We start from the raw sequence: 23,177 nt of genomic DNA on the forward strand, positions 1-23,177 counted from the left end.
GAGAAAGGTCTTCCTTTGCCGTTGGTTCACCATCCAGTGGCTGCTGCGGCCAGCGCACTGCGGCGGGCGCATCACACTGATCTGAAGCCAGGAGCCAGGTGCTTTTCCTGGTCTCCCATGCGGGTGCAGGGCCCAAGGACTTGGGCCATCCTCCACTGCACTCCCGGGCCACAGCAGAGAGCTGGCCTGGAAGGGAGGCAACTGGGACAGAATCCGGCGCCCCGACTGGGACTAGAACCCGGTGTGCCAGCGCCGCAAGGTGGAGGATTAGCCTATTGAGCCGCAGCACCGGCTCAGTGTACCCTTCTATTATCAACATTTAGATATTTTAAAATGAAAATTTTAAAAGACTTATTTATTTGAAAGGTAGAGTTACAGAGAGACAGAGAGAGAGGTCTTTCATCTGCTAGTTCACTCCCAAATGGCCAGAATGGCCAGAGCTGGGCTGATCTGAAGCCAAGAACCAGGAGCTTCTTCTGGGTCTCCCATGCAGGTGCAGAGGCCCAGGACTAGGGTCATCCTCTACTGCTTTCCCAGGCCATGGCAGAAAGCTGAATCAGAAGTGGAGCAGCCAGGACTTGAACTGGCTCCCAAATGGGATGCCAGCACTTCAGACGGTGGCTTTACCTACAAAGCCACAATGCTGGCCCCCACTTAAAAAAATTTGACATTCTTGTTTATCTTTCATTTCCTATTTCTTTTTTCTTTTGAAGTATTTTATAGAGACCCTCAAATGTCACATCACTATACCATAAATACCCTATAGATTAGTTGCTTAGAATTAAGTAAATTAGTTTTTGAGAACCAGTGTATAATATTTGAGGCATTTTTGAGGAGAGGAAAAAAATTAAGATATCTATAATACATATTTTGTGATTTTTACTAAATTTTAGATAACTGTTTTTTTTTAAAGGTTTATTTATTTTATTTGAAAGGCAGATTTTCAGAAAGAGAGGGAGAGACAGCGAGAGATCTTCCATCCACTGGTTCATTCCCCTTATGGTTGCAATGACCAGGGCTGGGTTAGACCAAAACCAGGAGCCAGGAGCTTCATCTGGGTTTCCCCCCTGAGTGTAGGAGCCCAAGCATTGGGCCATCTTTGCCCAGGTGCATTAACAGGGAGCTGGATTGGAAGTGGAGCTGCTGGAAATCAAACTGCCACCAATATAGGATGCCAATATTGGAGGCAGTAGCTTAAGGAGAGGCAGGGGCAGGGGCAGGGGCAGGGGCAGGGGGAGGGGGAGAGGGAGAGGGAGAGGGAGAGGGAGAGGGAGAGGGAGGTCTTCTATCTGTTGGTTCACTCCCCAGATGGCTGCAATGGCTGGAGCTGCACTGATCCAAAGCCAGGAGCCTCTTACGGGTCTCCTGCATGGGTGCAGGGCCCATCTTCCACTGCTATCCCAGGCCATAGCAGAGAGCTAGATTGGAAGAGGAGCAGCTGGGAATAGAACTGGCACCCATATGAGATGCCAACACTTCAGGCCAGGGCTTTAATCTACTGTGCCACTGTGCCAGCCCCTGAATGGTATTTTAAATGATTGTGAATATGGAAATTTTGCTGTTCATATTCGATATTTATTAGCCCTTGAGATCTTTAAAATGATTGGATATTCATTTTATTGGAAATATAATTATTTTGTTTGAACTTGGAATATTTAAAAATATTTTTGTTTTACTGAGCAATTTGAGGAATCATTCTTTTTGTGGAGTAAAAATATTAAAAAGTTGTAATATTAGAAAAAATTAAAAAGGAGCTAATGTTGAAAATTTCTTTGTGGACTTAGATTGGATACAATAAAAATTCTAGAGACAAATGAATTCTTGAATTTTAATAAGTAACTTTTCCAGCTATATCTTCTTATATATTCAGCATAAAAATACATGAACATTCTCATATATGACATTTTTAAAAAGATTATTCAACAATAATTAGAGAAAATATTATAATAATTCAGAGGTTATTTGTGTTGGTGGTTTTATGTTTTTATTTTAATGCTTTGTTCTGCTGGACAGCAATCAATTCTAACTTGGAATTTCCTGCCTTTGATCTTATTTTAGACTCCCACTTCAAAATTTGTGAGTAAGGAGCATGTGATATTAACTGAGAAGGAACTAAATTTAAAGGCAGGAACTTGATTGCAATTTGATATACTTTTAGTAAATCGCAACTGGTGAGATCATCAGGACTCACAGTCACCTAAATTTGCTCAGTACATTAATTATAGCTCTTAAAATTCCTGGTATGTGATGCAGTGATGTGGAACATTGTGGTCATGCCTCATGTTACTGATGGCCCTGTGGAAAGAATACTGAGTTGGAAATCAAGAAACCTCTCCTTTCATCTGAGCTCTACCATAGCTGTTTCCCTGTTTGGCAAGTTTCTTTAATATCTTTGATATCCAGTGAAAAAGAATGTTAAAGGGAGATGATGTCAGGTCCATTATACAAGCATAATCAAAAAGTGCACAGGGGATAAGATTAAATGTTAAAGTGATCATACGGATAGGAGTAAGTGTAAAAGTGATCATATAAATAGGACTAAGTGTTTAGTAATAATAATAGATAGAATTAAAAAGGGGCGAATGGTTCAACATGGGAAGCAGTCCATACAGCAGACTCATAGAATGATAATTGCTTTAAATAGCACTCTGACCTCAGAATCAGCCCTTAAGGCATTCTGGTCTGGCTGAAAAGCCCATGAGAGCATTTCAGGCATGGAAAGCCAAGGCACTGTGGCAAAAAAGACCTTTGTGGGTTAGACCCCAGTGGAAAGAAGTGGTCATCAAAGAAGGATGTACTTTTCTCTGAAGGGAGAAGAGAACTTCCACTTTGCTTATGGCCTTGTTGAAATACTGATGGAGTTTATGGATTCAGAATCCAAGGCAGCTCATGTCAAGGGCCTTGGGTGATCACTGACATCATACATAAGAGTGTTAATTGTTAAATTAACAACAGGAATCACTGTGCAGTAACTTCCCATGAAGGACTTCTGTCCTCAAAGAGTTGTATTATGAGAGTTAATAGTAAAACTTTTTCTCAAAGATTTACTTCGTTTTAGTATATTAAGTGGAGGATATTCTTATGTCTCATAAGTTATAGTTATGTCTAAGTGCTCGTAAAAGATGTATCATTCTTGAGTTCTTTAAAGTTTCTCAAAAAATGCTTAAAAAAGGGAAATTAATTTCAAGATGCAACGACTTTGAACAGCCCTTGTTTCAACTGTTGATGAACAGAAATAAATCTTTTAAAAAAATAAGGTTTGGAATAGGAGAGGGAGGAGGAAGAGGGGTGGGAGTATGAGTGGGAGGGTAGGAAAGTGGGAAGAATCACTGTTACTAAAGTTGTATTTATGAAATGCATGAAGTTTATATTCCTTAAATGAAAGTTTCTTTGGAAAAATTAAAAAAAATTGCATAGGAAAATAGAATGAAAAGAAAGGTTTATTTTGGTGCCCCAAATTTTTAAAAATCTATGCATAGTTTTTTTAAAACCTAAATTTTAAATGAACGTTTTAATGGTCCCTCATATTACTAAAGGAAGTGCTAGCCACTACAATAAGGCGATCACAAATGCAATGGTTCAAACTTGCTAGTAGTCTCTTTCCTTCTCATGTAGTAGTTGGAGGCATCAGATATGAACATCTGGACAAATCTTCATTTAGGACTTTATGTTCCTTCCATATTACCTGTTCAATGGGTTCTCTGTGGATGGCCTTCTTGTGCATGATTGAATCTTGGTTGTGGCCAAGACCTGGTTGTGGGTGGGAAGAGAATGGAGGAAGCAGTCTGCAACCTGGAACTAACTCATCACTTCTACTGAGATTCTAGGAAACAACATGATCGTGTGGTACTACCTAACCATATTTGAGACTTGGAAAAGTAATGAAGCTGCTCAGATTCCCATTTTTTTTTAATCTGGTGTAGAAAAAGGGGAGAATAGATATTGGAGGATAGCCACCAGTTTCTTTCATATCATGTTGTTCCTGCTCCCTGAGATTATGATATTGATCAAGTGGCTCTGATATATCACTTAGTTACCCTCTGCCTCATCTTGGTTTTGAAATTACGGGTTAACATGAAAGTATTTGCTGACTCTCAGTTAAAAATTACTGTTTTCCTACACTTGCTCTTTAATATGAAAAACATTCCATTGTGATTTCTCCATGATCTTTCTGTTTTTGTGAATTAGTTAGGAGAGTTCTAATTGTGTTGTCCTCTTAATTTGAGAATACAGGTGGTAGTTGGATTTTAAAGTTTTGTTTTTTCCCTAGAAACCTTTTATTTCAGGTATACAAACTTTATGCATTTCATAAATCCAACTTTAAGAACATAGTGATAGTGATTCTTCCTACCGTAACCACCCTCCCACCTCCACTCCCACCAGTATTCCTCCTCCCTCTCCTATTCTCCTTATTTTTACTAAGATCTATTTTCAGTTAACTTTTTTTTTTTTTTTTTTTTTTTGACAGCCAGAGTGGACAGTGAGAGAGAGAGAGACAGAGACAAAGGTCTTCCTTTGCTGTTGGTTCACCCTCCAATGGCCACCGCGGCTGGCGCGCTGCGACCGGCGTACCGTGCTGATCTGATGGCAGGAGCCAGGTGCTTCTCCTGGTCTCCCATGGGGTGCAGGGCCCAAGGACTTGGGCCATCCTCCACTGCACTCCCGGGCCACAGCAGAGAGCTGGCCTGGAAGAGGGGCAACCGGGACAGAATCCGGCGCCCCGACCGGGACTAGAACCCGGTGTGCCGGCGCCGCAAGGCGGAGGATTAGCCTAGTGAGCTGCGGCGCCGGACTATTTTCAGTTAACTTTATACACATAAGATTAACTCTATATAAGTGTAGAGTTCAACAAATAGTATAAAAAAAACTGTTCCTCAACAGTTTTTGTATTTCACTTTTGATTTTTTCTATGACCTACTGTTCACTCAGGAACATGTTTTTCAGTATTCATGTGTTTGTATATATTTTAGAGATTCTTGAATTATTGATCTCCAGCTTCAATCCACTGTGGTCAGAGAAGATGTATGGTATGATTTTGATTTTTTTGAATTTGCTTTGACTTGTTTTACGGCCTGGCCTGTGTTCTATCCTAGAGAAAGTTCCATGCACTGGTAAGAAGAATGTGTGTTTTGCAACTGTAGGATGAAAAGTAAATATTCGTTAGGTCCATTTGGTCTATAATATCAATTAACTGTTGTTTCCTTGCTGATTTTCTGTGTGGTTGATCTGTCCATTGCTGAAAGTCCTCCATTACTTTTGTATGGGAGTCTATGTCTCCCTTTAGATCTATTAACATTTTTTTTTTAAATAGCCAGCTGCCCTGTAATTTGGTGTGTACACATTTATTATAGTCAGATTTTCTTGTTGGATTGATCTCTGAATCATTAAACAGTGGCCTTTGTCTCTTTTAACAGTTTTTGTTTAAAGTCTATTTTGTCCGACATTAGGATAATCCTACCAGCTCTTTTTTGGTTTCTGTTAGCATGGAATATCTTTTTCCATCCTTTCACTTTCAGTCTGCATGTATCTTTGTTGGTGAGATGTGTTTCTTGTAGGCAGCAAATAGACTTTTTTTCATTTAGCCCATCTGTATCTTTGAATTGGAAAGTTGAGACCATTTACATTCAAGGTGACTACTGATAAGTAATGAGTTGGCTCTGCCATTTTTCCAGAAATATTCCTATTATTTATTTTGGATTTACTTTGTACTTTTACTGGTGGATTTTCTGCCTTCACCTTTTTCGTAGTGATGACCATGTTTCTGTGTTTCTGTGTGTAGCAGATCCTTAAGCATCTTTTTAAAGGCTGGACAAATTCTTTCAATTCCTCTTTGCTATGCAAGGTTTTTATTTCACCTTTATTCATAAATGAGAACTTTGCAGGGTATAGTATTCTAGGTTGACATTTTTTTTCTCTTAAGACTTGGAATATATCCTTTTTTTTTAATTAAAAAAAATTTTTTTTTGACATGCAGAGTGGACAGTGAGAGAGAGAGACAGAGAGAAAGGTCTTCCTTTTCCGTTGGTTCACCCTCCAATGGCTGCGCGGCCGGTGTGCTGATCCGAAGCCAGGAGCCTCTCCTGGTCTCCCATGTGGGTGCAGGGCCCAAGGACTTGGGCCATCCTCCACTGCACTCCCTGGCCATAGCAGAGAGCTGGCCTGGAATGGGGGCAACCGGGACAGAATCCGGCGCCCTGACCGGGACTAGAACCTGGTGTGCCGGCGCCACAGGCTGAGGATTAGCCTATTGAGCCGTGGCGCTGGCCTTGGAATATATCTTATCAGTCTCTCCTAGCCTGTAGGGTTTCTGATGAGAAGTCAGCTGTGCATCTAATTGGAGAGCCTCTGAAAGTAATCTGGTGTTTCTCTCATGCCCATTTTAGAATCTTCTTTATGTGTTACTGTGGAGAGTTTGACTACATTGTGTCATGGTGAAGATCTTTTCTGTTCATGTCTATTGGTAGTTGTATGTGTTTTCTGTACTTGAACGTACCTTTATTTCTCCAAATTATGGAAGTTTTTTGTAGTTCTTTCACTAAAAAGGCCTTCTAATCCATTCTCTCTTTCCTGTCCCCAGGACCTCCGAAGACTTGTATGTTGGGTCATTTGATAGTATCCCATAGATCGCCAATACTGTTTTTGTTTTTTAATTTCGTCTTCTTCTTTTTTTTTTTTTTTTTTTTTTTTGGTCTTACTATAAAGTTTCCAGAGATTTTTCTTCTAACTTGGATATTTTTTCTTCTGCTTCACTGAGTCTGTTGTCAAGGCTTTCCTTGAATTCTTTTTAAATTTGTTCTATTGAATTCTTCATTTCCAATATTTTGTTCTAATTTCTCTTTAAAAATCTCAATTTTAAAAGATTTATTAATTTATTTGAAAGGCAGAGTTACAGAGAGGCTGAAACAGAGAGGGAGAGAGAGAGTGAGAGAGGGAGGGAGGTACACTATCTGCTGGTTCAATCCCCAAGTGGCCGCAATAGCTGGAGCTGGGCCAAGCCAAAGCCAGGAACCAGGAGCTTCCTCCAGGTCTCCCCTGTGGGTTTAGGGGCCCAAGGACTTGGGAAATCTTCCACTGCCCTCCTAGGTCATAGCAGAGAGCTAGATCAGAAGTGGAATAGCCGGGACTTGAACTGGTGCCCATATGAGATGTTTGCACTGCAGGCTGCAGCTTTACCCATTAAGCCTCAGTGTCATCTCCTAAAATCTCAATTTTATGAGAAAAAGTTTCTTTTATATCATGTATGGATTTGTTTAGTTTGTGGATTTGCTTCTAATTACTTTTAAGTAATCCTACGATCAATTTTTTGAATTCTATTTTTGGCATTTCTTCAATTCATCTTTACATTCTAGTATTGAAGTATTGTTGTGGTCATTTGCTGGTGTCATGTTGTTTTCCTTATTCTTTCTTCTTGAATTGCTGCATTTATTTTTAGGCATTTGTGGAGATACTTAGTTTATTTATTTATTTTTTTCTCTTTGATGGCTTTTCTCTTTGGATTATGGCTTTGTATGGCTTAGTGGAGTGTCTGCTCTTTCAGTGAATACCCCGAGGCATGTGCTGGATGTGGTAGGGAGCTCTGTTCAGTGTTCCGGTGTGAGAGGAGTATAAGTGACATCCAAATTGGGTGTGGTAAACCTCCTTTTTTTTTTTTTTTTAAATCAGAAGGGAGGTTTGTCTAGCTCTGTTGGCATAGTCTCATGCTCACCTCCTTTTTTCTGAGACCAACACCTGCATGCTAGCCCCAGTGGGTACAGTAGTCATGCATGCTGCCACAAGAACCACACAAAGGATCCATGCAGTCCTCGGTGTGAGCACAGGTCCTGCAGTAATGACCCTAACCAGGAAATCAGGGTGCCCGGAGCATGAGGCACTGTCCACAGTGACTGCCCAAAGACCCAACCACACCCTGTGCCCTTACAGACACAGTGTTTTCACAGTCCTAGCATACAAGGCTCCCACAGTCAAGCACTCAGCTCTCTGTCTCACCCCAGCCAGACTCAGGTGTCTCTTTTTGGCTGGTTGCTGGGCGTGCTCAGGCACAAACTGGTGCAGCTGTTACAAATGTCCAAAATGGTCCCACCCACTCTTGGCTAGTTGTAGGACACTGGTGCTGGTGCTGGGTGGTTGGGGAGAGGGAAATGTGCCCCCCTTTTTTTCCGTTAGATTGGCATGTATACTGTCTCCCACAGTGCTGCAAGCCAGACTCATGCCAGACTCTTCCTGCAGCTTTATGTCCAGTGGCTTGGTTTGCTGTAGTCTAGTCTTACCTCACTCTCCAAGCTATTGTTGAGGCTCTTCAGTCTGGGATCCTGAATTGTGCACGTCTGCACCCTCCACATAGATCCACAGTTTCCCTCTGATTTGCTTGGATTTACCTCTACTGTTTTCTCCCTAACTCTTCCCTGAGACTGCACTCTCTCCACTTTTTTTTTTTTTTTTTTACCATCTCCCCTTAGACTAGAGCAGTAAGCTCCCTCCCTATTCTGACACCTTGGTGCCTCTACTGGATTTTGCAACTTTTGAAGCAAAAGCTGAGGCTATCTAGCAGTTGGCAATATTTAATACTGGGTGATGAAAGGGAAACTCAGCTCCCAAATCCTAGAGAGGATGTATAGAAGTACATAGGGACTAGGCAGCAGTCGTCGGGAAGATAAACAGGTGGAAAATTAAAGATGAAAATATTGTACCACAGAGCAAGGTGAGTTTTGGCAAATTTCCCCTTCTTTTTGGAGAAGCAGAGCCAATCAATTCAGAGAATCTGAAATATACCCCTAAGCCATAGTCTTGATAAATTTATAAAATTAGCTCAAGTTTATTGATAGTGTTGTACAGCTGTCCAAAAAAACTAATAAATTTTTTCCTATATATACATATATAGAAAAAGTTGAGAGTGGTGATTCTATAGTGTTTTTTGTAGGAAGAAGAGATTAAATAAATACCATACTCATAAGTTTAATAGGTGATTAAAACATTAGAAAGAAAATAAGTCTGAGATTTTCTGTCTCTAAAACAGTCCCATTTTATTAGTCTGATGATAACATTGCTTATGTACAAGTAAACCAGCTTTAAGACTGAGTGTAGGTTGTATTTATTTTTAAATATTTATTTATATATTTTAAAAGTAGCATGACACACAGAGAGGCAGGGACAGAAAGACACACACACACAAACACGGTGCGGGGGAGGGAGAGAGAGGGAGAGGGGGAGGGGGGAGAAAGAGAGAGGGAGGGAGGGAGGGAAGGAGATTGATCGATTGATTGATTCCATCTGCTGGTTTATTCCCCAAATGGCCGCAACATCCAGGGCTGGGCCAGGTCAAAGGCAGGAGCCTGAAATTCCAGCCATGATTCCACTTGATTGGTAGAAGCACGAACACTTGGGTTATGTTGGTTGCTTCCCAGGCACATTAGAGAGAGCTGGATTGGAAGTTGAGCAACTGGGACTCCAACCGGGGCTCCTATATGGGATGCTGGTGTGGGAAGCAGTGGCTTAACCCACTGCACCACAACACTGTCCCTTGGTATAGGTTTTAGCCTAGTGTTTAAGATGCCTGAGTTTTACATTGGAGTATGTGGGTGCCTCCTCTCCACCTCCCCCAGTCAGCTCTTGATTCCAGCTTACCACCAATATAGACCCTGAGAGATGATGATAACTCAACTAATCAGATTCTGCCATTCATGTGGGAAACCTGGATTGACTTTCTGGCTCCTGGTTTCAAATTGGCCATTGCAGGCATCTGGGGAGTGAACTAGTAGATGGGAGTTTCTCTCTCTCTCAAGTAAATAAAAAAAAACAAAAAACAAAAAGGGTGTATTCTATAAATAGTCCTGATTTCAACCCAGATTGCTGCCTTTGAGCCCTTTATCATTTAGAAATTGGTAATGAAAAGGGCTCTAAGTCAGACATTTTCCTGGAACTGCAGGACCCTTCCAACTACCCTTATAATCAATTACTCCCTCTGCTGGGTTTCCATCAAACCTGTGAATATAACTTGATAAATTTTCTCTTGTTTTTCAGATTGTGCCCCTCATTTGATTTTGATTTTAAATAGTGTTATGTGATGTATGGTATATATTTTGTATCTTAGAGAAACTATTGAGAAAGTTGAAAATCCAACTAGTACTTTATTTATCTGTTGCTCTTTTATCACTTCTAGAGTGTTGCTGTTAGATTTAATTTCTTGGCAGTATTCTTATGGGGCTGAAACACCTTGGCAGAAAAAAATGCCTGGATTCATTGGGAACTTAAAGACATCATTAAAAATTATCTTTTCCATTTAGATTTAGACAGTCCAGAAAAAGTAAAGTGAATGTTGGAGATAAATTGTCTAAAATCAAACACTCATATTTGTAGCATGTGGTTTATGGATCATACTGTGACTGTATTCCTTTTAGTATGAATGCCATGACAAAAAGTAATATATAAACAGTTTTTCTTTAGTGTATAAAATGCCCAAAGGAAATTGAGATTAAAAATAAAGTAGGACACATGTTACACCGATAATGCTAAAGCAAGCTTGTATATTCTTTTTTGAAATTCCCTAAGAGAATATGCTGCTTTTATACCTTGAAAGACCAAATGGTTATGCTTAACCTTGATATATAAGTCTCTATCAGATGAATGATACTTGTAATTTGTAGCCCAAGGAGAGAAAATAGAGTGTGTACCACATTGTATTGCAACTTGTGTAGAGACTTTAAGAATACTTAATGGCCATTTGTTAGGAAAGATAAAGTTATTATGGATTTACAAAATGTTAAGGTATCACACTGAAATTAGGGCTGTCTTTTGTAAGCTTAGGTATTTAACATTTATATTTAGGTAATTTTGATAAAAAAACAGCCTTTTACCACAGTGGCCACCTCCTGGAGACAAGGTTACATTTTAAGCGGTTCAGCTTCTTCGCCACCATAAGATATTGGCCTAACCAGCTGCTCTTCGGATCCCCCAAAGTCATATTGGAATTGTGGCATTCTGGGCCTGGATCAGAGAGTATAGTCTCATACTTTTCTTCTGTTGTTCTAACACTGTTCACATTTGAGGATGTCTATTCTGTGACACATTAATACTCTGAAGTCTATCTTCTATTGAATTAGATTAAATCATCAGAGAACTTTGTATTTAGACCCAATTTGCTGAAACTCTTGTGAATTATGTGTTATATTATACATATGGCTTTATACATGGTTTGCTTAAAAAAGTAAAATAAAAATTCCCTTTGCTTATATTATTGAAAACTAAGCCTATTATATGACTATATTCTTTATGTTAAGCGCAGTATGAGAAATATCCTATAGTGTTTGAGGGCATGAAAAAGCTTATTTCCTTTTTGATAAAGAATACTTTTCTATCTTTTAGGTAATAAAAGAGGTGTAATTTATTTATTTATTTACCTTAACTGCCTGAAAGCACAGAGACAAATTTAAATGTTTTTTGTAACAGTAACAAGCCCTGAACTCCTATCATATGATTTTTTTCATCATATGATTTTACAAATAAAGTTTTATTAAAACAGAGATGTGGTTGGTTGTTTATGTATTGTCTGTGACTGCTTCAGTGTTACAAAGTGAGACTTGAATAAACAGTAGTCACTTTCTGATCATTTACAGAAAAAGGTTTTTAATCCTAGTGTAAATGATGGTTGCATGATGGTGGGTGTCGGACCAAATGCAGTAACACTGGAGGAATATAAATAAAGCAAGATGAATACTATTAGTTGTGGCTGTTGGGCAAAGCTTAACAGGGAAGTGTTATGAAAGGAATTTAAATAGTGGGAGCATGTAGAGAAAGACATTTTACGTGGAAGAGGAGTATGAATAAATTTCTTTAGGAATGAGCAGATTTTTGAGCATGTGGGACCGTTTTGAAAACTGTTTTAGCTAGATTGGAATTATAGCAGTGAAAATGAAGTTGAATGAGTGAGACTGTTGATAGAGGGCTTAAAAGCTAGGCATCAGAATTTGCATTTAATCTGACAGGCCATTGAAAACCCACTATGAATTCTTCCCAGGGAAATGATGTGATGAAAATAGCATCTTTTGACAATTAATGTGACAGCAATGTATGAGATGAACTCAAGCATGGAGAACCCCAAAACTGAGCAGCTGTTAAAATATGATGATGAGTATAGGAATGTATAGAAGAAACGTAGACTTTGAGGTGCTACAAAGAATGAAGGAGACTTTATGGCTGATTGGATTAAGAGTATGTGGAGAAGGGAACTGTGAGAGAAGAGGGAAAAGATGAACTGAAATGCAAACAGTTTTTATGAGAGGAAATGTATGTTTTGTTTTTGATATCCTCTGGTGTTTCTGGGTTTTAGAATCTCTTAAGAGTGCCTGGTAGTTTAGAGATCTAACTAGAGGAAGGCCTATGGCTATGGCATAACTTTTATGATAGGAGAAGAGCCCAGGGCAAAGAGGCTTGGAAGTGCTTCCAGGGAGGGAGATGTAATTCAAGAAGCAGGGTGAGCAGAGGATTGGGAGGAGTCAGGAGAACCATGTTTTCCAATGTGTATCCCAGGAAAGACTGGTTGGATACACTGTTTAACAGGCATTTCTATGATTGCATATCTGCATAAAGGTGGAAAACTCCAACTTAAACAAAGTTAAATATACTTCTTGCTTTAGACCCTCTCAGGTTCTTTAATAAGTACTCTGTTATTTGTATCTACAGTTAAATTCTCTGTCTCCAACTTTAGATTCCTGTGTCCAATTTTCTATATGACATCTGAACTTGGATATCTATTAGGTGTCTAAATTAACTATTCAAAATGGAATTACTGGTCTTCCATACAAAACTTGTTTCCCCATTTCAGTTTATGGCAAATCCATCTTTTCATTTTAGTAAATGCCATGGTAAGAAGAAATACAAAGTTGCATTTAGTGCATAAAATGCCCCAAAGAATTGAGATTAAAAATAAAGTTGCTCAGATCAAAAACTTTGGAGTTGAACTTGACTCCTTTCTTTCTCATATGCTCCCGTCTAAATCCATTGAGTCTCCCTTCAAAGATATACAGAATATGACCACTTCTTGTCTCTAGTGTTTCTACTAAAATCTTACCACTTCTGGGGTGAGCATGTAGTCTGGGGCTTAAGATGCTTTCATCTGACATTGAAGCACCTGTGTTCATTTCCTGGCTCCAGGTCCTGATTCCAGCTTCCTGGTTATGCGACTCTGGGAAGCAGTGGCAGTAGCACAGTAATTGGGTTCCTTCCACCCGTGTAGGTGACCTATATTGGTTCTTAGCTTTTGGCCAAAGACCTGGCCCAAACCCAGGCATTTGGGGAGTGCCTCTGTCTCTGTCAATTAAAAAAGAAAAATCTTTTGTTTTCCTTAGCTTCCCATTTCACTCAGGACAAATGCATCGGTCTTCCCAGGGAGACTATGAAGTCTTTTATGGTCTGGTTTTTCATTGATTCTCTGACCAAATTTATTCTTTTCCTTCTTTGCTTTATGGTTCACATCTTTGTTCTTAAGACAGATCTTCAGTACTTCATTAGCTTAGTGCTTTGCACTTACTATTTCCTGGGCCTGTGACATTTTTCCCCCAGATAACTATATGTCTGAGTCCATTTCCTCCCTTAAGTCTTTGTTCAAATGCCAGCCTCTCTAAAAGAGTCTGACCCTGAGCATCATATTTAAAACAGAAAATGTGCCCTTCCTTCAATTTCTCATCTCCTTTATTCTGCCTTAATTTCTTACTTCCACAGTACTTACCACCTTCTAATTTATTGTATCTTATGTATCACTTAGTTTTTAAAATTTATTTTCTGCCTCTTCCTACTAGACTGTAAGTTCCACAAGTATAGAGATTTTTTTCTGTTTTGTTCACTCAGGTAGCCCAAGCACATACAACAGTGCCTAGATATACAATAGACACCTGGGAAAGAAGGGGCCATCAAAGAAGGAGGTACCTTTTTCTGAAGCAAGGAGAGAACTTCCGCTTTGATTATGGCCTTGCCTAAATAAAGTCAGAGTTTGTGAACTCAAGAGGCATCCATAGCTTTGGCAGCTCATGACAAGAGCCTTGGGTGATTACTTACATCATAAATAAGAATATCAATTGTTAAATCAACAACAGGAGTCACTGTGCACTCGCTCCCCATATAGGACCTCTGTCCTTAATGTGTTGTACTATGCAAATTAATGTTTAAACTAGTATTCAAACAGTACTTTATACTTTGTGTGGGTGCAATCTGTTGAAATCTTTACTTAGTATATACTAAGTTGATCTTCTGTATGTAAAGATAATTAAAAGTGAATCTTAATGACAAATGAGATGGGAGAGGGAGTAGGAGATGGGATGGTTTGCAGGTGGGAAAGTGGTTGGAGGGGGAAGCCACTATAATCCAAAAGTTGTAATTTTGAAATTTACATTTATTAAATAAAATTTTTCTATTAAAAAATAGGCACCCGATACATATTTGTTAAAGGAATAAATGAATCTTCAAGATGGAAAAATGTGTTCCCAGGTATCTTTTTTTCCCCACCTGCAGGTCTCCTTTTCCTGGATTTTTCAGGCACACACTTTGTGAAATCCTGCTATATTGTAGAACTCAAAGAAGAAAATTCTAAGAAAGTTGTGATTGGCACAATTGGGAAGTTGCAGATTTCTGATTTGTTTAAAATAATGAATAAATTTTGATAGGAAAATACTTTACTGTCTTAGAGCAAGTTGTTCAGGTTCTGTGGGATGTCAAATTCAAGAGAGTAAAGTTGGACATAGATGTTGAAAACAAAAAACCAGAACAAATTACCTATTTAAGGAGTTTAATTTTGGAGAAAAAGTAAAATAAGTAGAAGGAGGTTGCAGGCTCAATACAACGTTCTTCATTTTTTTGAGATCAAGAACATTTGGTTTTGCTGTGTTATTTTTATAAGGTAAAAATATTAGTGTATTAGTTTTGTATCTGCATAGTAAAATACCTGAGGCTGAGTCACCATAAAAGAAAATTTATTTAGTCCAAAGACTCCCTGCTGAAATAGTCCTAGATTTTGCAAAGCATTACATGTCAAGAGACCAGTAATGCACATGATGTCTATGTTGCTTTCCCTCCCTCTTCTTAGAAAGTCACTGGAATTTAATCATGAGGTTTCCACCCTGCTAACCTTATCTAGTCTTAAGCACTTTCCAAAGGCTCTAGTTTTAGACGCCATATTCAGATTAATCCCTTACAAAGAAGATTAAATTTCAATACATGACTACTGGGGGGACATGTTCAAACCACATGTAAACCATAATATCTAGGGTACTATATTGACATAAATTTTATTTTTAAATTATGTGGTAATAAATTGGCAATCTAACGTACCCTACTTTTAAAAGTTGTGTGATTTGGTAGGTTCAGTGCTACATGGACATTGGATGAGTTAGGACCCTTAGGGAATCCTTTTATTACTTTTGTGCCTTCACTTTACCACCTGCTCTCTTCCATGCTTTCTGCAATTTTTCTTTTTTTAGGGATGAGAGGTGTGATGTAAACAGTAAAAATTGCTTGCTTGCTCCTGCTTTAGCACAAGCAGTCTGTTTTCATGTGTGAGTTTCTGGTCATTTCTATGCCTCCTGAAGAAAGTTCACCTAGGCTTTGTACTTGTCACTAGTACTTGGATTAGTGCTTCAAGAATTTTTGTACTAAAGTGAGACATAATTTGAACAATTTTTTGACAGTTTGACTCTTTTCCCTTGCAAGGTTTTATTCCATAGGAGGATTAATTTCTGTTTTGAATGTATGTTTGAATTTTTGGGTTATTTTTAGTTGCTATAGTGTGAATTCATCTGTTTCAGGATTGGTTCTCAAGGGAAAAACCAAGAGATGTTAGGCACCTAGTTTACTTATTAATCATGACATCTGAATGCTAAAGTGGTTAACAGTGAAGGCTGTGCCAAGGATTACTCTGCAGAGCCCTGTGCTTTTATTCCCATTGCTGTCTTTGGATGAATTACATTCATATTCTTGAAGAGTAATTGGTTTGAACTCCAATTCAGACCAACTGGAGGACTAACAGATATTCTTTTACTTTGGTTACAGAAGCTGCATACATATATAAGAGAAGCAGAAATGTCAGATGATATCAGGAAAAGGTTTGAATTTCCAAATTCTCTTATCCAATCACAGGTAATTTTTTAAAATTATTTTTGCTTCATGGTAACATGAGTCTCTTTGGCTTATAAATTAAACTACATTTTTAACACTAAATATTTTATTCTGGATATGGAGATTTATATTGTTTTATTAAAGAACTTACATATTTTTAATTTGACAATGTATATTTGATAAAGGAAAATAAATATTTGAAATGCATCAATCTCAGCTTCTACTTATATCATAACTTTCTTCCTAGAGGTAATAAAACCTTGATTAACTAGTAGGCCCTGAATGTATCTTTGTTTGTTTGTTTTTGCTTGATAATCAGTTATTGGGAGCAGGGGAAAATGAGTATACATTCAGAGTATGAGGGATTACATTTAAAAAGATATATTCTACCCCTTAGATTGTTTATAGTGATGTTCAATAAGTAAAGTATTCTGGATTTTTAAAAAATTTGATCTGTCTACTAAAGTAGAAGAAGAGGGCTGGCGCCGCGGCTCAATAGGCTAATCCTCCACGTTGTGGCGCCGGCACACCGGATTCTGTCCCGGTTGCCCCTCTTCCAGGCCAGCTCTCTGCTGTGGCCCAGGAGTGCAGTGGAGATGGCCCGAGTGCTTGGGCCCTGCACCCCATGGGAGACCAGGAGAAGCACCTGGCTCCTGCCATCGGATCAGCGTGCTGCTCAGGCCGCAGCGCGCTGGCCGCGGCGGCCATTGGAGGGTGAACCAACGGCAAAAGGAAGACCTTTCTCTCTCTCTCTCACTGTCCACTCTGCCTGTCAAAAAAAATAAAAAATAAATAAATAAAAAATAAGAAGATTGTGATATTCTATTTTAGAGAACTGTTCCATAATTAAAACAAATGGTTGAAAAAAGATGGATTGTGGTTAACCTTTAGCTAACTAGAAGCACTCTGGTTAATCAAGGTACTACAACTTGTTGTCTTTTCTTGTGAAAATAAAATGAAGGAACTAGCAGATGCCAGCCTGAAGACAAATGACGAACGTCTGGAATACTTTCAGCAGTTAACTTCGGAGATGCCTGCTGTGGGAATTGACTTAGCTGGGTAGTGGGGAACCCTTCCATGAGGAGTAGAACACTCCTTGTGCAAGATTCCCTTCTACCTGACTGGGTTGGAGTCATATCCTACTCTGTGCGGCACAGGTCCTTACCGTGAAGAAGAAGATGAAAGCTTGGAGGCTACTGTCCACATTTTTATTTTTCTGTGCCTAGAGTCCCTTCATTAGCATAGCTAATCAAGAAATGCATATATGTAACTAATTAATTACATATAATGTAATTAAGTGAAACTTGTACATGTATTGTTTAGTATTGCCTATTTAAATTCTGTTATGTAAAACTTAAGTTGCCAATTAAGCTGATTTATCCTCAGGATTTGTAATTTTGAGTCATTTTAGGCTAAGAGCTGATTTGATAGAAGATGAATTAAAAATTAATTAGATTAATTGAATCTGGGGGGAGTGGAGGGATGTATGGCATTAAGCTTATTTTGTTCAATTCCTTTCCTAAATAGGAACTGTAGCTTTTTTTCATCTTCAGTGTGTTTCATATTGGTTTTATTAGGATCTTGTGATTGTGCCTGTCTCCTGTGGATACTTCTTATTATTCTATTGTAACCACTGCTCAGTGTTAGAACCATATTTCATTGATTCACACACATTTTTTCACATTTTAACATCTTGGAAATTGGATTGCATCTAGTAATTGATGGCAGCAATCCAGATATAGTTGGTGTTGCCTGTACATTTGTGAACTTGGCCATGATTTTCTAAATGAGTCTAAAAGAACTGTTTCATTAACATGGAATCAAAATTCTAAATTAAAAGAAGCATTGTATATCTCTAGTTGGCAGCCTTTTGTATTTTCTAGTTGCATATAAGAAAATGGTACTTCATATGATGCCCAGTTACTTGCAATGAAATATGGTGTATTTTGAAAACATGGCTCTAACCTATTCATTGGCCCTAATTTCTTGTTACTATTCCTTTTACTAGGAGGTAAGGCAATAAATAGAAGTAAACTCAATATTCATGTAAATGAGTGATTTGTATTGAAAAACTGATACCATCAAGTGCTGAGGTCTTAGATCAGTTTTACCGAGAATAGAGTGGCTGCTGTGTTTTATTTGAGTTTTTCTGGAGACTTTGCAAGACTGACAGCTATTCACAATATTTTTATATTTCAGTCTAAAGTGTAGGAAACACAGTAGTGAAGTTTTTTCTAGCCTGTACACAGAATGGCTGTGACTATTGCTGGCCTATTAAACTCACAGACAGTAGTGTTGGTGGTGCTAAAGATAGCGATAAGGCGTAGGGCAGTAGGAGGTAGTGATATTTATGTATTTATGTAATCAACACTCTTACAGGAGTCTTTAATTTTGGGCATTTGACTAAAACATGATGTGGGGAAAATTTTAGAGATTTATGAGACTGAAAGCTTATTAAAGGTTTGCAACCAATGAGAAAAAGAAAAATGAAAATCACAGGGCATGGAGTGAGGACAGTGTTGATAGAGAGGAAATCTGTTGGCTCTGATCTGTATGGGCTTTAGTCATAAAAGCTGCAATGTGTTTCTTTCATCTTCATTAAGAGCATGATTAAGCATGATAGATTTCATTTAGTTGCAAAGATGATTTTAGAAACTTTTTGTCATTATTCCCATGGTTTAATGGATTAAGCAGTCTCCAATTATCTTTTAATACTAAATGACAGCAATTTGAACATAAATTCTTTAGCATTTATGAACTGTAGTTTACTTATTGGCTACCTGGGATAAAGTAATCTACCGCGAGGGTTATTTGAATATTGGAAATTATGTAAGTGGAACACCTATGGTATTGTCTTCTATTTAGTACACATTCAATGAATGGAAATTTTATTTTATTATTGTTTTACATATTCATGTAAACTAGAATTGACAAAAGTTATTTTCAAATTCTCCATTTGGAAAGAACGTCTAAGGGGATATGTTTATTAATTTCACTTGTTTTTTTAGGCTGTGGGTCATCTTATTGCTGCAGTCCTAAAAGAAAATGGTTTTACTGGAAAGATCCACCAATCCACAAACCAGGTCTGTATTTAACCGTGCTTTAATTCTATTCAGCTATTACTACTCATTGGATTGCCTATCCACTTGTCTTGCTCCCCTCCTTATTCAGGTCACCACTGAAATGACTTTGAAGGGGAAATTCATTGTCCTTTTTATTTATTTTATTTTTGGGTTTGGTATGTTTTTATTTTATAGTGTTATTCGAAGTTTTAAAATTTACTACAACACATGGGGGGTGTTTAGCCTAGTTGCTCTCATCCTAAAATAGGAGTATCTGGGTTTAATTCCTGGCTCTGGATCCTGATTCAGCTTCCTTGTGATGCAGGATCCTGGGATAGGACACAGCAGTGATGACTCTAGCAATCAGGTTTCTGCCACTCATGTGGGAGACCAGGGTTGAGTTCCCCATTTCTGACTTCAGCTCTAGCCCAGACCTGGCTGTTGTAGGCAAATGGGTAGGCACTCTCTCAGTGTCTGTCTCTCTGTGTATGTTTTGCTGCTTGTTAAATAAATTAAATAAATAAAAAATTTATTACAGCAGACTATAGGAATGAGACATGGAGGGGTGAAGAAGAGTATTTTTAGGAATATTAATGAAAAATAACATGAGTGGAATGATGGAAGTCATGGTTTAAAGATGGTTGATAGGGTTACCTATCAGGGAATATTTTTGGTTAGGAGAGCAGATGAACATAGTAGCTCTGGTTATAGGAGATTTCTCATGATTCAGATCAGCTCCAGTTATGAATTCTCAGTTGGAAAGGTCATGCATTGACAGAATTGGAGGAATGATTCCATCTTGAGCACAGGGTGGGTGAGAGCTCAGAACTGAAGCAATTCCAGATGAGATGTACCACTTGGGTTTTCGTTGATCACTGTTGTGTGTTTTGACTCACTAGTTGGGTAACTGCTTAAGAGAGGAATTGTAAGTGCAATCCATAAAGAACATGTAATGGAAAGAAGATTCCCCACTCCCCCCTCCCCCTTACAAAAAATGGATTGATTTTATTTTTTCTAATATTCTTTGTGATTAACTGCTCTGTGTTGTACTCTTCATAGTTTCTGCTGGCAAGTAGAAGTAAGTGTAGGGGAATACTTCATTAATAGGCATTTATCTGGTGTTTGTATGTAGTCATATTAAATTGGATTTTCTGAGAACCTTAATCCTAATCCTGCATATAATCAATCATATTATGTACTTTGAGAAGATGTAGTGGTTTTACTTATAAACTGCCAGAATTTATTGAATGTAAAATCTCTATAAATGTTTCATCCTCTTCTAATAAATTAATGCTTGCCTCTGTGAAGATGCAGTATTACCTGAGGCAACATTTTGTTTTCATGTAGAGCCCTTTGCTATTGTCTGTATAGGTGAGTACAGTCTCCTGAATAAAAGGAGAAATGTAACATAACTGGTTCCCTCCTGCAGTGGCTATTAACTGTATTGTTATTTTAATATTCAGATCTCAAAAACCCTCAACCAGCTACCAAGGGAAGAGGGGCACAATATGATGTTGATTTCCATTCTGTTATGGTTATTTGGGAGCTGGGGAGCTTAACCACTCCTCCCCCCACCCCACCATACTTTTCCCTAGTAAATTGTGTCAGGATGAAGGAAAAATAGCTTCATTATATTTTCTTTTTTAAAATAAAAAATGACTGTGGTGTGTAAATCTAAATGGACTTAACCCACAGTACATTAAAATATAGGTTTATTTTTCTCAATGAACCTGCTTTTTTGGGGTCATGAGTTCTTGAGAAAGCTTTAAAGTCTAGAATCCCTGGTTCTTAAGTGTTTTACAAAATAAGAATTTGTATTCCTTTCCATTGCTTTTTCATTGAAGAAAATAGATTCACAGTATGAGCAGAAAAAAAAGTCATGCCTCTTTCTTGGGCACAACATTTTTTCTAAACTTTTCTTGATAGTCATGGAATGAATGCCGTGCTGTTGGTCTGTCCTACTCCTTGTCTTCTATCTGGGCCCACATTAGAATTTAACACGTTGTGATAGACACATCGCAGGTGGTGGGAGGTGCATGCAGGTGATAGATTGGTGATAGGAAAGCAGGAAGGTTTTCTGAAAATGTTATTGCCATTTAAAAGGTTTAAGCAGAGATGCTATTTGGAGTTCAATCTAGACTAATTGATATTCTGATATTATTGGTGCCTGGTTAAATTACTTGGTTACAACACCGTGTGAGAACCAACTCTAATTTTGTTGTGTCACCTGAACTCATACCTCTGCCTGCAGCCAGCCTTATTTTGTAGCCAACATGCCCTGTGTCAAAAAGTTGCTGTATCAAAATACATTCCTTCCCTCTCTTGGAAAATTGACTTTAGTTTATTCCAAGAACAGAGTGACAACAGCATCATCATCTTTGTAAAGGAAAGCCAGCCTACTGTGAACAAATAAATACACATTGATGAATTGCAAAGGGTGTGTGTGTATGTGTTTACGGCTTCTCAGAAGTGTCTATTAATTACTGGTTTGATTTCAGACTCCTGCCTTGAACTTACTGTGGGAGAAGTGTTGCAGTGAGAATGTAGTGGTTCGAACAGCCTGCTGTGAAGGTCTGGTAGCGCTTGTCGCTCAGGATCATGCAGAGTTCAGCTATGTTCTCAATGGGATACTCAACCTGATTCCATCAACCAGGTACTCTTGCTTTCATGTTTGATCAGTTAGCAATTAAGGCTTTATGAAAAAAATTGATTCCCTAAACTTCACTGGTTCTCTATTGAAGGTCAACATTCACCTCAATTGCTAGTTGTTTTTCTTTCCCTTAAAATGTTGTGGCAAAATGCTGCTAATTTAAGTTTTGGAATTTTGGGTCATTTGCAGTACTTAGGAGCTCCACTTAAATTTGTCATTTTTAAATGAAGAAAATAGCTTAGTAGTTTAAAATTCAAAGTTGCAAGTAAATTTTTGTCTTATTTTAGGAAGGTTGTCTATAAGCACGACTACTTCCAAAGTGATATAATTTGTGCACTAGAATAGCGGTACCTAGCCCTTGTCATTAGTGTGTATATGAGACAATAATTGTACTCCTTTCTTTAAACAGTGGTTTGTGATTTAGCAATGTCTTCTCCCTGGTTATTCCAAGTTAATAATCTCTTATTTTTTAAATTTTTTTGGTATGGCTATATTTAGTTTGTTCACAGACTGAGGGTAATATAATCACAAGGAATCAAATGGACCTATTCATTCCAAGATGCTCAAACAGGATGCTATTTGAACCAGTTAACAACTGTTGAAAAGTACTCCTAGAGAATGAGATACTTTTTGTTTCAACAATTGTTCTTGACCTATGTGTCCTCATTTTTGCCAAGTCTAAATAATTTGGCCTGTACTCCAATCCCCACTTTTCATCTAGTCTCTCTCCTCTTCTGTAGTGTTCTTCTTCCGAGATTTTATTTTATTTTATTTTTAAAAATTTATTTGAAGGCTGGTGATGTGGCGTAGCAGTTAAAGCCACTGCCTGCAGTGCCAACTGCTCCACTTCCTGTCCAGCTCTCTGCTATGGCCTGGGAAAGCAGTAGAAAATGGCCCAAGTCCTTGGGCCCCAGCACCCACGCGGGAGACCTAGAAGAAGCTCCTGGTTCCTGGCTTTGTATCGGCCCAGTTCCAGCCATTGCGGCCATCGGGGCAGTGAACCATCAGATGGAAGACCTCTCTCTCTGCCTCTCTTCTCTGTAACTCTGACTCTCAAATAAATAAATAAATCTTAAAAAAATTGAAAGGCAGAGTTACAGCTAGAGAAGGAGGGAGTGAGGGAGAGAGAGAGAGAGAGAGAGAGAGAGACAGGCCTTCCATCTGCTGGTTCACACCCATAATGGCCACAATGGCTGGGGCTGGGACAGGCCAATGCCAGGGGCCAGGAGCTTCTTCTGGGTCTCACACATGGATGGCAGGGACCCAAAGACTTGGGCCATCCTCTGCTGTTTTCCCAGGTGCGTTAGCAGGGGGCTGTATAGGAAGCGGAGCAGCTGTCCTAAAAAAATTATCTTAAAACTCATTCC

General features: G+C 38.5%; 1 protein-coding gene and 1 non-coding gene across 4 annotated transcripts in view; both read left to right on the forward strand.

The window, feature by feature from the left end:
* FOCAD (focadhesin) overlaps positions 1 to 23,177 on the forward strand; it is a 381,367-nt gene that overhangs the window by 24,616 nt on the left and 333,574 nt on the right. For all 3 annotated transcript variants that reach the window (XM_002708074.5, XM_017340978.3, XM_017340982.3), the window contains exons 2-4: positions 16,033 to 16,119; positions 19,107 to 19,181; positions 21,659 to 21,813. In XM_002708074.5, coding sequence (XP_002708120.1) covers positions 16,063 to 16,119; positions 19,107 to 19,181; positions 21,659 to 21,813 — 287 coding nt within the window. In that variant the 5' untranslated portion in view covers positions 16,033 to 16,062. The remainder of the gene's footprint in view (positions 1 to 16,032; positions 16,120 to 19,106; positions 19,182 to 21,658; positions 21,814 to 23,177) is intronic.
* MIR491 (microRNA mir-491) lies at positions 17,160 to 17,215 on the forward strand. Its single transcript, NR_162659.1, has one exon. It is a non-coding gene; the product is annotated as a microRNA mir-491 (primary transcript).

This window comes from Oryctolagus cuniculus, chromosome 1 (genome assembly GCF_964237555.1).
Source record: "Oryctolagus cuniculus chromosome 1, mOryCun1.1, whole genome shotgun sequence".
Taxonomy (NCBI): domain Eukaryota; kingdom Metazoa; phylum Chordata; class Mammalia; order Lagomorpha; family Leporidae; genus Oryctolagus; species Oryctolagus cuniculus.